This window comes from Molossus molossus, unplaced genomic scaffold (assembly GCF_014108415.1).
Source record: "Molossus molossus isolate mMolMol1 unplaced genomic scaffold, mMolMol1.p scaffold_m16_p_3, whole genome shotgun sequence".
Lineage (NCBI taxonomy): Eukaryota > Metazoa > Chordata > Mammalia > Chiroptera > Molossidae > Molossus > Molossus molossus.
This window is the reverse complement of record NW_023425366.1, coordinates 118,082,342-118,095,195: the sequence shown is the minus strand read 5'-3', so window position 1 is coordinate 118,095,195 and position 12,854 is coordinate 118,082,342. Positions and strand designations below refer to the sequence as shown.

At 41.9% G+C, this 12,854-nt stretch overlaps 1 protein-coding gene across 6 annotated transcripts in view; it reads right to left on the bottom strand.

Moving 5' to 3' along the window:
• Positions 1-12,854, bottom strand: part of LOC118641604 (CREB binding protein) — a 149,398-nt gene that overhangs the window by 85,209 nt on the left and 51,335 nt on the right. For 5 of the 6 annotated variants that reach the window (XM_036278906.1, XM_036278910.1, XM_036278904.1 and 2 more), the window contains one exon: positions 1,248-1,424. In XM_036278906.1, coding sequence (XP_036134799.1) covers positions 1,248-1,424 — 177 coding nt within the window. Of the gene's footprint in view, positions 1-1,247; positions 1,425-4,305; positions 4,351-12,854 lie in introns of those variants that run through there. The other variant, XM_036278909.1, reaches the window with a different exon arrangement.

Below are 12,854 nucleotides of genomic sequence, written 5' to 3'. Positions count from 1 at the left end.
TCTTTTTTTTTTTTTATCCTCACCCGAGGACATTTTTTCTATTTTTTGTTCAGACAGAGTGTGGGAGGGAGAGAGAGAGAGAGAGAAACATCGACGTGAAAGGGACACGTCGAGTGGTTGCCACCCACACGACCCAACCAGGGCCGGGGACAAACTGCAACCGAGGTACGTGCCCTTAGCGGGAACCGAACCCGGGTCTCTCAGGACCGCAGGCCGATGCTCTAACCGCTGAGCCAAACCGGCCAGGGCGTAAATGCTCTTTCTCTAAAGCCAAAATGTGCTTTAGGTCACTGAGCAAGCTCAGGTGATGACCACCAGCACTGGAGTCCATGCTACTATTCTCTTAGTGAGGAATGGAAAAGGCAAGGCAAGTGAGATTTAGGGAGAATGTGGGTGCCAGATGCAGACTGCTACCTCCAGAGCTCAGAAGGGGAGCAGTGAGCGTTGTTTTATGTTTTGGATGTGTAAGGCTAGAACTGGACAATCCTAAAAGGGCAGGTTTCCAGCAACAGGCCCAGGGAATAACAGAGTTGGCTGTTTCTGGCCTCAATCAGCCACCAAAGGCATATCAGATATTTAGCAGCTATGTGTGCACAGTGAGGTCTGACAAACACACACACACACACACACACACACACACACACACCCTTAGTCTTTGGAATTAAGAGAGATTCTATTTCGCAATGCAAAAGGAGCTATTTTCCCGTTATATCTTGGTTGTTAGGCCAAGAGGTTACAAGGATAACCCCTATTTTATAGGTGGGAAATCTCGGGGAGAATGAAGACACGTGAAACCACCTATCAAGTCAGACACAACAACCATGTCTCATAGACAAAATACAGTCTTTGGAAGATGAACATCTTTTGTAACAGAAACTGATAGGCTTTTAGTGACAACCTCAACCACTAACAGACAGTATGAGAAAAGCCTGCCTCTTGGATTCTTTTGGCTACACTACTAAAACCAAGAGGGTGACTCTGAAGAGAAAGGTACAGCAATTCACAGTCATGAACCCTCTCCCTCCACAAAGGGAGCCTGGGAGCACTGGCTGAATAACCTCAACCTAGCCCTCTGATTGCCAGCTCATCATAGAAAATGTAAACTCACTGGGAGAGAGCTACTCATAAGAAATATGGATTATTTTCCTATCACCTACGGTACATTTTTAGTTGCAGATCTTTACTGTGAGCACAATAAAATCCATACAGCAAAGTACCCACAGCCCTGAGAGCCAAGGGCAACTTACCATGTTTGGCACATTGGTGACTGAAGCATTCTTGATGTCTGCAGGGAAGGGAGGCAAACTAGTGACCACATTCTGTTTGTTGGGTAACTGGGGGTTCACTCCAGGGGCTCCCATTGGCTGCCCTCCAGTTTGACTAAAGGGTTGTCCAAATGGACTTGTGTTACCAGTCATTCCCATCTGAAACAAAAAAGAGGCAACATCAGGTGTTGGGGCAATCACATATATAAAGAAAGGACCTCCAAACTGCTCACTTTGACCCAGGGAAGCAAAAGCTGTTATTTCCTATGAAAGTTTCATATCAATTACAAATTAAAGGCTTATTCTCAGAGTTCACAGTCAGAATTATGAACAGAGGAACTTGTTCAAACAGCTATACACTAAGACAGAAGACTAACCAAGATGCTCTCAACAGCTACATCAGTCTCCTCCTCCTAAACACCACCCAAAGAGCCAGCAGTTTTCATCCTTAACCTTAACCATACATGCCACCCGATTCCCCCACCACAACAGTGGTACTAACACATTAAGAAAATCATTTGGAAAACAAAACACTGCAGAATCACTAACAAAGGGGAGCTCCTTCAGCTTAATCTTAATTACTCTCTAAAAGTTTCTTTCAAGTTTCCCCATCAGATTAAAAGCTAAATTTCCATAAGTTCAAAACACATAGTAGAAGAACTGACAAAGAAATGATATAATGTCTGGGATTTGCTTTAAAATAACCTAGTGAGCCCCGCTGGTGTGGCTCCCTGGTTGAGTGTCATCCCATGCACTGGGAAGTCCCTGGTTTGAGTCCCAGTTAGGGCATATGCCTGGGTTGCGGGCCCAATCCCCAGTGGGGGCTGTTCAGGGGGTGGCTAATCAGTGTTCTCTCTCATTGATGTCTCTATCTCTCTCCCTCTCCCTTTCTCTCTCTCTAAAATCAATAAAGAAAAATTATTAAAAATAAATAAATAAATAAATAACTTAATGAGGCAAGAGGTACTGACAGGAAAGAAGCCCAGATGACCAACCACTGTCTATATATTGGTAACTCCCAAACAGGTGACAGGTATGCACGTGAGGGATTGTTATATTATCTTCTCTAATATTAAACAAGTTTGAAATTCTCCATAATAAAGTTTATTTTAAATTAGTGAAATAATATAAAGTGTATAGTACATTAAGGCAAGAACAGGAAGAAGGAATCCCCATCTATGCCTCTGTAAGGGCCTGCAACCAACACATATCAGGATTCCATCCATTCCAGTCAACAGAGCCAGACTAAATTCCCTATGAACACCTAAGCAACAATTTCCACAGAGGTGAATTTAGGAAACCTCACACTGATATTCTGATGCTCACCTAATTCCTCTGGATAAACAGAAATCAATCATTAAAAGAATAGCTCTTCTCATTGCCTTCCTTTGCTCTTTCACAAAGATGTAACAACATTCCACCTGCTGTGTACTGCTCACTCTATTTTTCAAGTGTCTTGGTGTTTGAAACTGGGAGAAAGGGGACCCCCAGGGAAGACCTCCTAGAGGAGGGTGTACTCTTTCAAGAAATCCCAGCTCAGTTCTCTCCACCATCCTCACATGGTGACTGCCGCTCTATCTAGCTTGCTCTAGCCCATTCATGCTGGGTAACTTACAATCCCTTTCTATAAGTTTGGATCCTCACCTGTAAGACGAGTGTCTTGAACAAGATGGATTGCATTATTTTTTTCAACTCTAAACTCTAGGTTGCAAACAAAGCAATGTTTTGCACAACTGGCCCTTTTCTTCTGAAATAACCATATAAAAACACAAATAAAACTAGTGTACAAAAATGATCTTGTTCTGTGCAATTTCATATGCACAGGTGATTTCCACATGAAGCCCTTACAGCTGACATTTCTCACCTTTTTAAAAGTGAACATACTCTACCCTGCCATTTTGGACCTATTTGCTTTACTTCAGTAAACAGAAACAAATTTAAATTCCACTGAAACTCAAATTCAACTTGAATAAAATAAACAAAAAAATTATTCAAAATGCCTACTAATTAGGCTCAACTTTGAGTTCTCCTGACTTAATCAAGGTGAGATGGTAGCTCAGTAAACTGTTAATATAAAGGGCATTTCTGATTTTCAACTAGGTTTTTGCAGTTGTTATCTGAAACTCAGATCTGAAGCAAGAATTTGTATTTTTAGAAAGTACTACTTACACTAAATAAATTCTATGCAACAATGACTTCTCTCAGAATTTTTGTTTTACTGCATAAAATTAAACTGCTGAAACACTTTTCTTAGAGGCCCAAGAATTTTGGGGAAAAAAACCACCACAGTTATAACTTCTATTTTTTTTTATCCTTACCCGAGGACATTTTTCCATTTTTTGTTCAGATAGAGTGGGAGGGAGAGAGAGAGAAACATCGATGTGAAAGGGACACATCGAGTGGCTGCCACACACACGACCCAACCAGGGCCGGGGACAAACTGCAACCGAGGTACATGCCCTTAGCAGGAACTGAACCTGGGTCTCTCTGGACCGCAGGCCAACGCTCTAACTGCTGAGCAAAACCAGCCACGGCTATTTCTTAAATTTCATTTAAAATATCTTTACTAGGACCACATATTCAGAAGACACATGCATTCATTCACCCCTCCTTGAATCCAGCCTTGCAGTTAGCCAGTTCAGGTTTCCCCCACTATGTGAAAGTAGAGAGTTCATATGAAACATTTTGTAAGACAAATTGCTTTAAAGCGAAGAAGAAATCACCATTAATTTATACAGAAAAAAATTTTAGTGTTCCCAAACTAAAAAAACATACCAAATAAAACCTAAAATAACACTAACATATAGTAAAAGCAGAAATGATATGATAAATACACACCACACCTTGCACCACCCACCAATCCACTCAAGCAACAGGCTTTCCAATTTATCCATTACTGGATGTCAACTAAAAGAGACCACTTTTTTTGCTACTAGCAGAACCAATAATTTAGGCAGCTCTCTGCCTAAATAGTACCAATGGTAGCCACAGGCAAGTTCAAGGCACACACACACAATGTGATGATTTCACCACAACTGACTTGCTTAATTAGCTCTGGCTGGTGTGGCTCAGTTGGCTGGGTGTCATCCTGTGCACCAAAAGTTGCTGTTTCGATTCCTGGTCAGGGCACATTCCCAGGTTGCAGGCTCCGTCTCCAGTAGGGGGCGTGCAGGAAGGACAGACAACCTGTTCTTCCAGTCACACCAACCATCCAAGGTAGCCACCCCTTCGGTGTAGAAAGGAAAATAAATACCAAAAGACCAAAAAGCTCCCAAAGGGCTCCTGTAGTCTCAAAGTTCACCCAACATGTTTTGAAAAATCTGTTTCTAAAACATTGTAAAATTTTTTTATTCTCACCAGAGGATATTTTCTCTATTTATCAGACAGAATGGGAGAGGGGAGAGAGAGAGAAAGAGAGAGAGAGAGAGAGAAACATCGATATGAGAGAGATATATCAACTGGCTGCCTCCCACACAACCCAACCATGCCCGGGGGCGAACCGCAACTGAGGTACATGCCACTTGACCGGAATCAAACCCGTCTCATTGGTCTGTGGGCCAACACTCTAACCGCTGAGCCAAACCGGCCAGGGCAGTAAGTATTTTTGACAACATTCATATGATCACCTTGCCAGGGTGAAAATGGGGGTGTGTGTGGTCTGTCTTGTCCCTTGAATACTACTTGCTTGGTGAACTTCTGGGACAAAGCACTTTCTAACTGTCTGAGCCAAAGTTTTTAGGGTATTTTGGAACACTAATACATTTCTTTTTTTTTTTTTATCCTCACCCGAGGACATTTTTCCATTTTTTGTACAGATAGAGTGGGAGGGAGAGAGAGGAAGAGAGAGAGAGAGAGAAACATTGATGTGAAAGGGACACATCGAGTGGCTGCCACCCGCACGACCAACCAGGGCCGGGGACAAACTGCAACCGAGGTACATGCCCTTAGCGGGAACCGAACCCGGGTCTCTCCGGACGGCAGGCCAACGCTCTAACCGCTGAGCCAAACTGGCCAGGGCAGAACACTGATACATTTCATCAGGAATTCTTTCCATCTTTTCCTTTTGGTCATCCAGTAGTGCAGAAAACTATCTCAACATGGTCTCGATTCGTATAATCAAAGTCAAAGATCACAGATGGCACAGTTAGGAACATCCAGCTCACAGGGGACTAACTATACATTTAAAAAATACGAAATATTACCCTTCCTCAGCCTAGAACAACAAACGCATTCCACAGAAGAACCAAAGCAAGTCTAGGCTACCTGCATGAGCTCAGACGCTAAGGTCATGGCTCGGGTCTCTTAGTCAAGGACAATGCTAGCCTCTCTGTAACCAGTTAGAGCTAACAGGGAGGAGGCCAAAGGACAGTCCACCAACAGACCACTGCTGCCCAGCTCCTAAGTAGGCCCTCGCCCAGGTCCCAAATCATCTCCTGGCAGAGCCTAGTAGAACTAGAAGGGTGTTCTCTAGTCCTAGTGTGCAGTTTGGTAAAAGCCATTAGCTTGCTTTTAGAGTCTTCTAGATTTCTGAATTCCTGTTCCACATCTGTTGTCCTTTGATCAGATTAAACATTCCCAAGTCTAGGCTAACACATATATTTTAAGCATCATACTCATAACAAAATAGTTAAATCAAGATGTAAAAATATTTATCCTAATTTCCTGAGTTATTTGATAACAATTTAGTAAACCTGGCTTTATTTTCAACTGAAGTTTATCAGGATTTGGTTTAAGGCTGCTTGAGAACCACCATATAATCTTTTCAATAGAATTCAAAAAGCAGAACAGCAGAAGCAAACTGTTAAGTTGATAGTAAAACTTATATAAAGTATGAACAAATGAAAGCCTATGGAATATTTATATTCTGCCTTATTCAGCAGCAACCCATACATGTTAAAATTTCCTTTTACTCTTATTTTTCTTCCAGAGCCCCTTTCAGCATTAATTCAAGTTCAACCTGAGAAAACAGAAAAAGCTAACTATATTAAGTACCTAAAAAGACAAGCTCTCCTATATGAAATCTAAATTAAAGAATGCCTTATAGGTCCACCACATTCTCCCATGAGAAAGCACTCTTGTAACCAAGTGTATCAATCGTTTGAGAACCTACTTTGTCTGCTGTCTGTGCCTGCCATTTCAACAAGAGAATAAAAACATTTTTTTTAAGAGGAAGGGAAAGGAAGTGGGAGGGATGAAGGGAGAGAGAGAGAGAGAGAGAGAGAGAGAGAGAGAGAGAGAGAGAGAGAAAGAAACACCAATCAGCTGCCTCCTGCACACAACCCAACAGAAAAAGAGAAAAAGCTAACTATATTAAGTACCTAAAAAGACAAGCTCTCCTATATGAAATCTAAATTAAAGAATGCCTTATAGTTCTACCACATTCTCCCATGAGAAAGCACTCTTGTAACCAAGTGTATCAATCATTTGAGAACCTACAGATTGGGCTGCAACCCAGGTATGTGCCATGACCGGGAATCGAACCTGCCACCTCTTGGTGTACTGGATGATGGTCCAACCAAGTGAGCCACACTACTCCCTGGTACATGGAAAGGACAAACTAGGTAAGAAGGAAAAAACTACTATCATCAGATCTGGAGGCCTGCCTGCCTGCCTTCTCTCGAAGGATGGGGACTCAAAAAGCATGAGATCTGATCAAAAAACCTCTTCATATTAGTTGGGGGAAAAAAAAAAACTAAACAAGGCCTATATTAGCCTTTATTATCAAAGCAAAGATAGCATCTGGAGTAAATTCTAGCAATATTTGGCCTATCATTAAAAACTGCTAAAGTCCTGAGCTGTCTGGCAAGTAGGTGAGTGACAGCTATCCACAGAAGAGGGGTACACGTTGGTTCTTTTTCCACTCTGGTGAAGACATATACCACAGGTATGCTATGGAAAGTATAACACACTACATGACTCTATGGCATTATCTGCCATAATAATACTATGACAATCCATCCTGAATCTGTCATGGACACAAAATCAGGACAAAACTTACCTTCCTGGAACATATGTCTCTGTATTCCTGGGCCCCAACCAACACATAGTGGGTGCTTAATTAGTAGTTGGAGAAGAAACCAAATAGATGAACACTCTTAAGAGACCACATATCAGTAGTACCTGGGAACAGAAACCCTTATACTGGCCCTGAGGACAGACGCAATTAAAGAACTGTGGGCCAGACACCTAAGCCAGGCTCAAATGAGGGTCACCATCGGTTGGAGGGGGACTCAGAGAGGTAGGAGTAACAGTCTCCTTTCTATCTTCTCAATGTCTACCATAAGAATTTCAGCTACTAGTTGGAATGAACAGGCATGCAAGTGAACTGCTCATGCTAAAAGGTTGAACATAATATACCCTTGGAGTTGGTTTCACAGGATGATGATAGCTTTGCGTATCATCACAGCATATATGGGAGCCCTGTCTGATTGTAAAACAGGTCCTCTGTGCTACATCACTGGTAGGCCACCAAACCCTTGGCTTTGGTGCAAGGTCCCAGCCAAACCCCAACTCAGAGCTTCTCAATTGGTGTGCTAAAATACTGATTCATCAACCTCAGTAGTCACCTCTCACTGCAAACAGCTCCCTCTGCTGACCTCAGTGTGTGGGACAAATATTTTAGTTTTCTACTTGTGCCATGACATGATAACTATTAATATATTAATAAGAAAACAAGCTCTGGGCTCCCAAAGAACAGGAAGAGTCTCTCCACTAACCCAGAAAATATCTCTACCACTAATCTCATCAATTAAGGCAGTAAGCTTGATAATTAAATAAAAACAAAAGTCTTAGAAAAAAACTAACATGTCAATTTGCAAATATGAATGGAAAGTTGCTGAAATCTTACAATATACCTGTGCTACTGACTAATTACCTTTTTTTTTTTTAAGTCCTCACAGAGGGTATTTTTCCATTTATATTCAGACAGAGGTGGGAGGAGGGGGGAGAGATCAATGTGAGAGAGACAGATTGATTGGTTGCCTCCTGCACAACCCTGACCAAGGCTGGGGACCAAACTGCAACCAAGGCATATGCACTCTACTGGAATCAAACCCGCGACTCTGGTCCATGGGTCAACACTCTAACCACTGAGCCAAACTGGCCAGGGCTGGCTAAATTCCTTTTTATAAAGGGTGTGTAAAAATATAAAATAAAATAAAATGTAATTTTAAAAACGAGGCAGTAAACTGAAAACCAAAGAACTAACTAGAGTTTAAGGAGATGGAATACTGATATTGGAAAGTTTAGACCAAACTGAAAAGGTATAGAACAGATCATCAAAATGAAAATTTCTCCCCAGAAAAGGTTTCTACAATAGAAACAAGTATATATTTTCTTGCTCTTTTGTAGGAAAGGGGGACAGAGAAATGCTTTCTCTGTGGTTAGGGCCGCCACAGGTGATAACTACTCTCCCATTATCAGTAGTAATCCAAACACCCATGGGATGAGGTGTGGGCCAGGGACTGTCTGAGAATTCCATGGTGTGGGAGGGTGTGTGTGTGGAGGGTAAATTAGGTGGTTACACCTGTCCAAATTTTGTGGTAGGTGCATTTTTTAAAAGAAAAGGTTCATTATTACATTTCCAAGGGGGATCCTAAGATCCCCTAGAGATTAAGAGCACCTGCCCCTACATAAGGACCACCCCTGCCCCCCTCACAGCTCTTAGGGAAGGGCAAGCTCTCCTCAGACCTCACACACTCCTATAAATGGGCCCTTTCCAGTAAACAGCTTTCTTTCCAAAGACATCAACCACTCAATGAAACAACTACCTTCACAAATGAACTCTACCCAATATTATCTCCAAATGTCTCTTGAAACACACATTCATGAGAAAGATAAGATCATAATCATGTATGAGCTAAAAGCCTGATGGGGACACATGATGTGACCAGAGGAGAGTATGTGGAACAGGAGGATACAGGGAGGATATAAAGCACTGGAGGCGGAAAAGCAGAAACACGCTTCTACTTCACAATTTTACTCGAGTCGGCAGGCCTTCAAAATGCTTTAAGAGGTAACAAGTGCCGAGTTTGATGTGGTTTTGATGAGACCACTACACACATATATTTTTTTAAAGCTGAGTTCTTCAGTTTTCCTCACACCTTGATAGACGCTTAAAACCACACCACACAGCACAGCAATCAGAGGAAGTATGGGGAGTGGGGGGTGGGGGGGCTACTGAGGCTGGTCAGAAAACAAACAAAATATGATCTTCAGCAATAAGCTTAGTAGAGACCACTGGACAAGACAGAATTTTCAGTGGGAAGGACCTGAAAGAATATCTGGTTAAAGCACATCACTTCATGGGCCCTGGTCAGATAGTTCAGTTGGTTAGTGTCGTCCCCATACACCAAGGTTTCAGGTTCAATCCCCAGTCAGGGCACATATAAGAATCAACGAATGAGCCCTGGCCAGGTTTGCTCAGCGGTTGGCGCGTTGGCTTGTGGTCCAGAGAGACCAGGGTTCGGTTCCCACTGGGGGCTTGTGCCTCGGTTGCGGTTTGTTCCCGGCCCTGTTTGGGCCGTGTGGGTGGCGGCCACTCGATGTGTCCCTTTCACATCGATGTTTCTCTCTCTCTCTCTCTCTCCCTCCCACTCTACCTGAACAAAATATCGGAAAAAAAAAAAGTCCTCAAATGAGAATTAAAAATAAATAAATAAATATTAAAAAGAAAAGAAAACAAAACATAGAGGATTCAAAGAAAGAACATTCCCACAAAAAGAAATGGATGCAACTCCCACTTGGAAATGAGCCATGACATAGCAGCAAATGTTTCATTTGAGATATAGCTTCAACCTAACTAAACAAGTTTATTAACCTGAAGTTTTTAGCATCTTTCTTCACACATTGGTAGTACATGTAAAACCACAAATTCACATAAGGTGTGTAAAACAATACAATTTAGTACATCAGGAGAAAAAATTGCTAAATAATTAAAGAGCTAGAAGCGTTCATTCTTTCCAATAACATAAAGAACCAGAACTAACCCGGAGTATGGCCATATCATTCATAAAGCCAAAAGCATTTTCTCTTGGCAACCTACTATTGTTGGGAGAAAGCCAAGAAAAGCAGTTTTCATGGAAAGACACATGGCTGTATTCAGTTGTCTGCTATCACCCACATGCTCTTGGAATCCTTCCAGTACCTCAACTTGGCAAATAAAGAGTAAGTAAAATACATAACAGACTGCGATGCCAAAGACATTGCCCGGCCATCCACAGTCACCTGGAATAAGAGAACTGGGCTGAAGATCCCAGGCACATGAGCAGTCCATCTCTAACTGGACTCAACTCTTACAATGCCAACTTTGAAAGAGTTCAGGAAAATAAACAGCCCCAAAGTCTGAACATTTTCCTTAGACTGATAAATCACAAGTGGGAGATGGGTAAAAGTACCTAGGAACTCTTATGGTATTTTCATTTGGATATGTGATCAGAATGGGACTTAGAAAATAGGGTGGAAACTCCTAAAGGGAAGGTGACAGGAAAGGGGATCACTCATCTGTATTCACCCAATTGCTCTAGAAACTTCTAGCAACAAAGCTGGTTCCCTAATGCTGTTGGCATACTTTGGCAGTCACAACAGTTAGATACATCAAGCCTCCAGGGTGCAGTCTGCATTAATGTACAAGTAAAACCACTGGACTAAGGTCAATAGGGAAAACATTTGTAATCCTGGTTCTGCTGTTAATCAGATGTGAGGCTGTCAAATTCCTTCTAAGTCTTAATTCCCCTCAGCTGTAAAACATGAAGCATTCAGATAACCACTAGGTGATTTTTAAATTTCCTTCTAACCCAAAAATCTGATGAATTTTATTTTAAACAATCGGTGCTTGAATTACATGAAGTCTACACTCCTGGAAGGTCCAGCTTTTTGCAGTGAGGAACAATTGAGGACTCAGAGCCTGCTCAAACCAAGAGAGCCAGCCCTGCAGGGAGCCTGTGGGGTGGCCAGGGGCCTGTTTAGAAGACTGAGGATCTTGGAGGGTACTACAAAAGGCACAGGGCCCAGGCTTTCCACCCTTCACACAATTTTCCAGAGTATGTTACAGATATTACTGCTAAGCAAAGGCAAAATAATCCAAGGTGATGGTGGTTAAATTTACATTGATTACTTCTAATTCTTTCAAGTATTAATATCTTTTAAGGTAGAAAAGGATTGAGTACTCCTTTCAAGTGATGCAAAGCCAAAGCAAGCCACAGTGGCCATGGAGAAAGAAGAGGAAAGATGAAAAGATAAAAGAATAGAAGAGGAGCCCTGACCGGTTTGACTCAGCGGTTAGAGCGTCGGCCTGCGTGTCCAACCGGGTTCGGTTCCCACTAAGGGAGCGTACCTAGGTTGCAGTTTGTCCCCGACCTAGGTTGGTCATGCGGGTGGCAGCCACTCAATGTGTCCCTTTCACGTCGATGTTTTGCTCTCTCTCTCTCTTCCTCTCTCTCCCTTCCACTCTATCTGAATAAAAAATGGAAAAATGTCCTTGGGTGAGGATAAAAAAAAAAGAGAGAATAGAAGAGGAAAGGGAAAAAGACAAGAAAAAAGGGACAAAATGAGAAAAAAATCTTACAAAGATGAATTTTAATTTACAATGAAGCTCAGCTATAGCACAGAATACAGAATAGGTATCTAAGCTTTAAAAATAAGTCACTAAATGAACTAAGCCTTTACCCCAAACCCTCTGCAGCGAGAGCTCTCCTGTTCCTCCTATATGGATTTCATCCACTAGAAAAGTGATGAAACAGAGGAAGCAATGGAGGAACAAGGTAATGTCTATACAGGTAATGCAGGAATTCAGGGAAAGGAGAGGTAAAGATGGGACTGAACATGCAAAGAAAGCTTTAGAAAAGAGAGTCCACAATTATTTCTAGTAAAATTTAAAGGAGAAAGAAAGGTGACATTTCAGAGAATTTTGTTTCTCCTCTACAAGAGAGCAGGAAAACTGAACCAGTTCTTGAAACAGACAGACTAGACTGTCAGCTTCACTGCCAGGGCAGGAGGAACAGCATATGGAGATGAGCCCCAGGAGGCAAGTGTGAGGATACAAACTCAGGGCTTCCTGTGGCCTCCTCCTAGCCAACCTCTTGGGCTTCAAGAAGAGGACCAAAGGGAATAAAGTAAGGTCCCACCTGCCTTATTTAATGCCATAAATCACAAACCATAACACTTATTCAAAGACATATCAGTGTTTAGAACACATGTAGCTCTACTTCTAACCAAAAAAGTCCTAACAAATACACTTAGTGCAGTATTGGTCATCCCCATTGGTGAGAAGATGGAACACAGGTAAGACTTTGTGGACACCCAGAGCTATCTTAATACTCTATACATTCTGTAGCTCATTCCAAAAGATAAAACTTAAAACACCTGGAACAGGAAAGTATGACACCGAAGTAAGGCAGTGGTGGCGATATCAAAAGTAAAAGTTATTTTACTATAAAAGACACTCATTACTAACAAGGGAAAAAATTTTCCTTGTACATTTTTAAAAAAGGATACAAAAAGTATAATCCCCATTTCTCTCTCTCTCTCTCACACACACACACACACACACACTCACACACACAACAAGGAAGAGCAAGCACCAAAGTATTT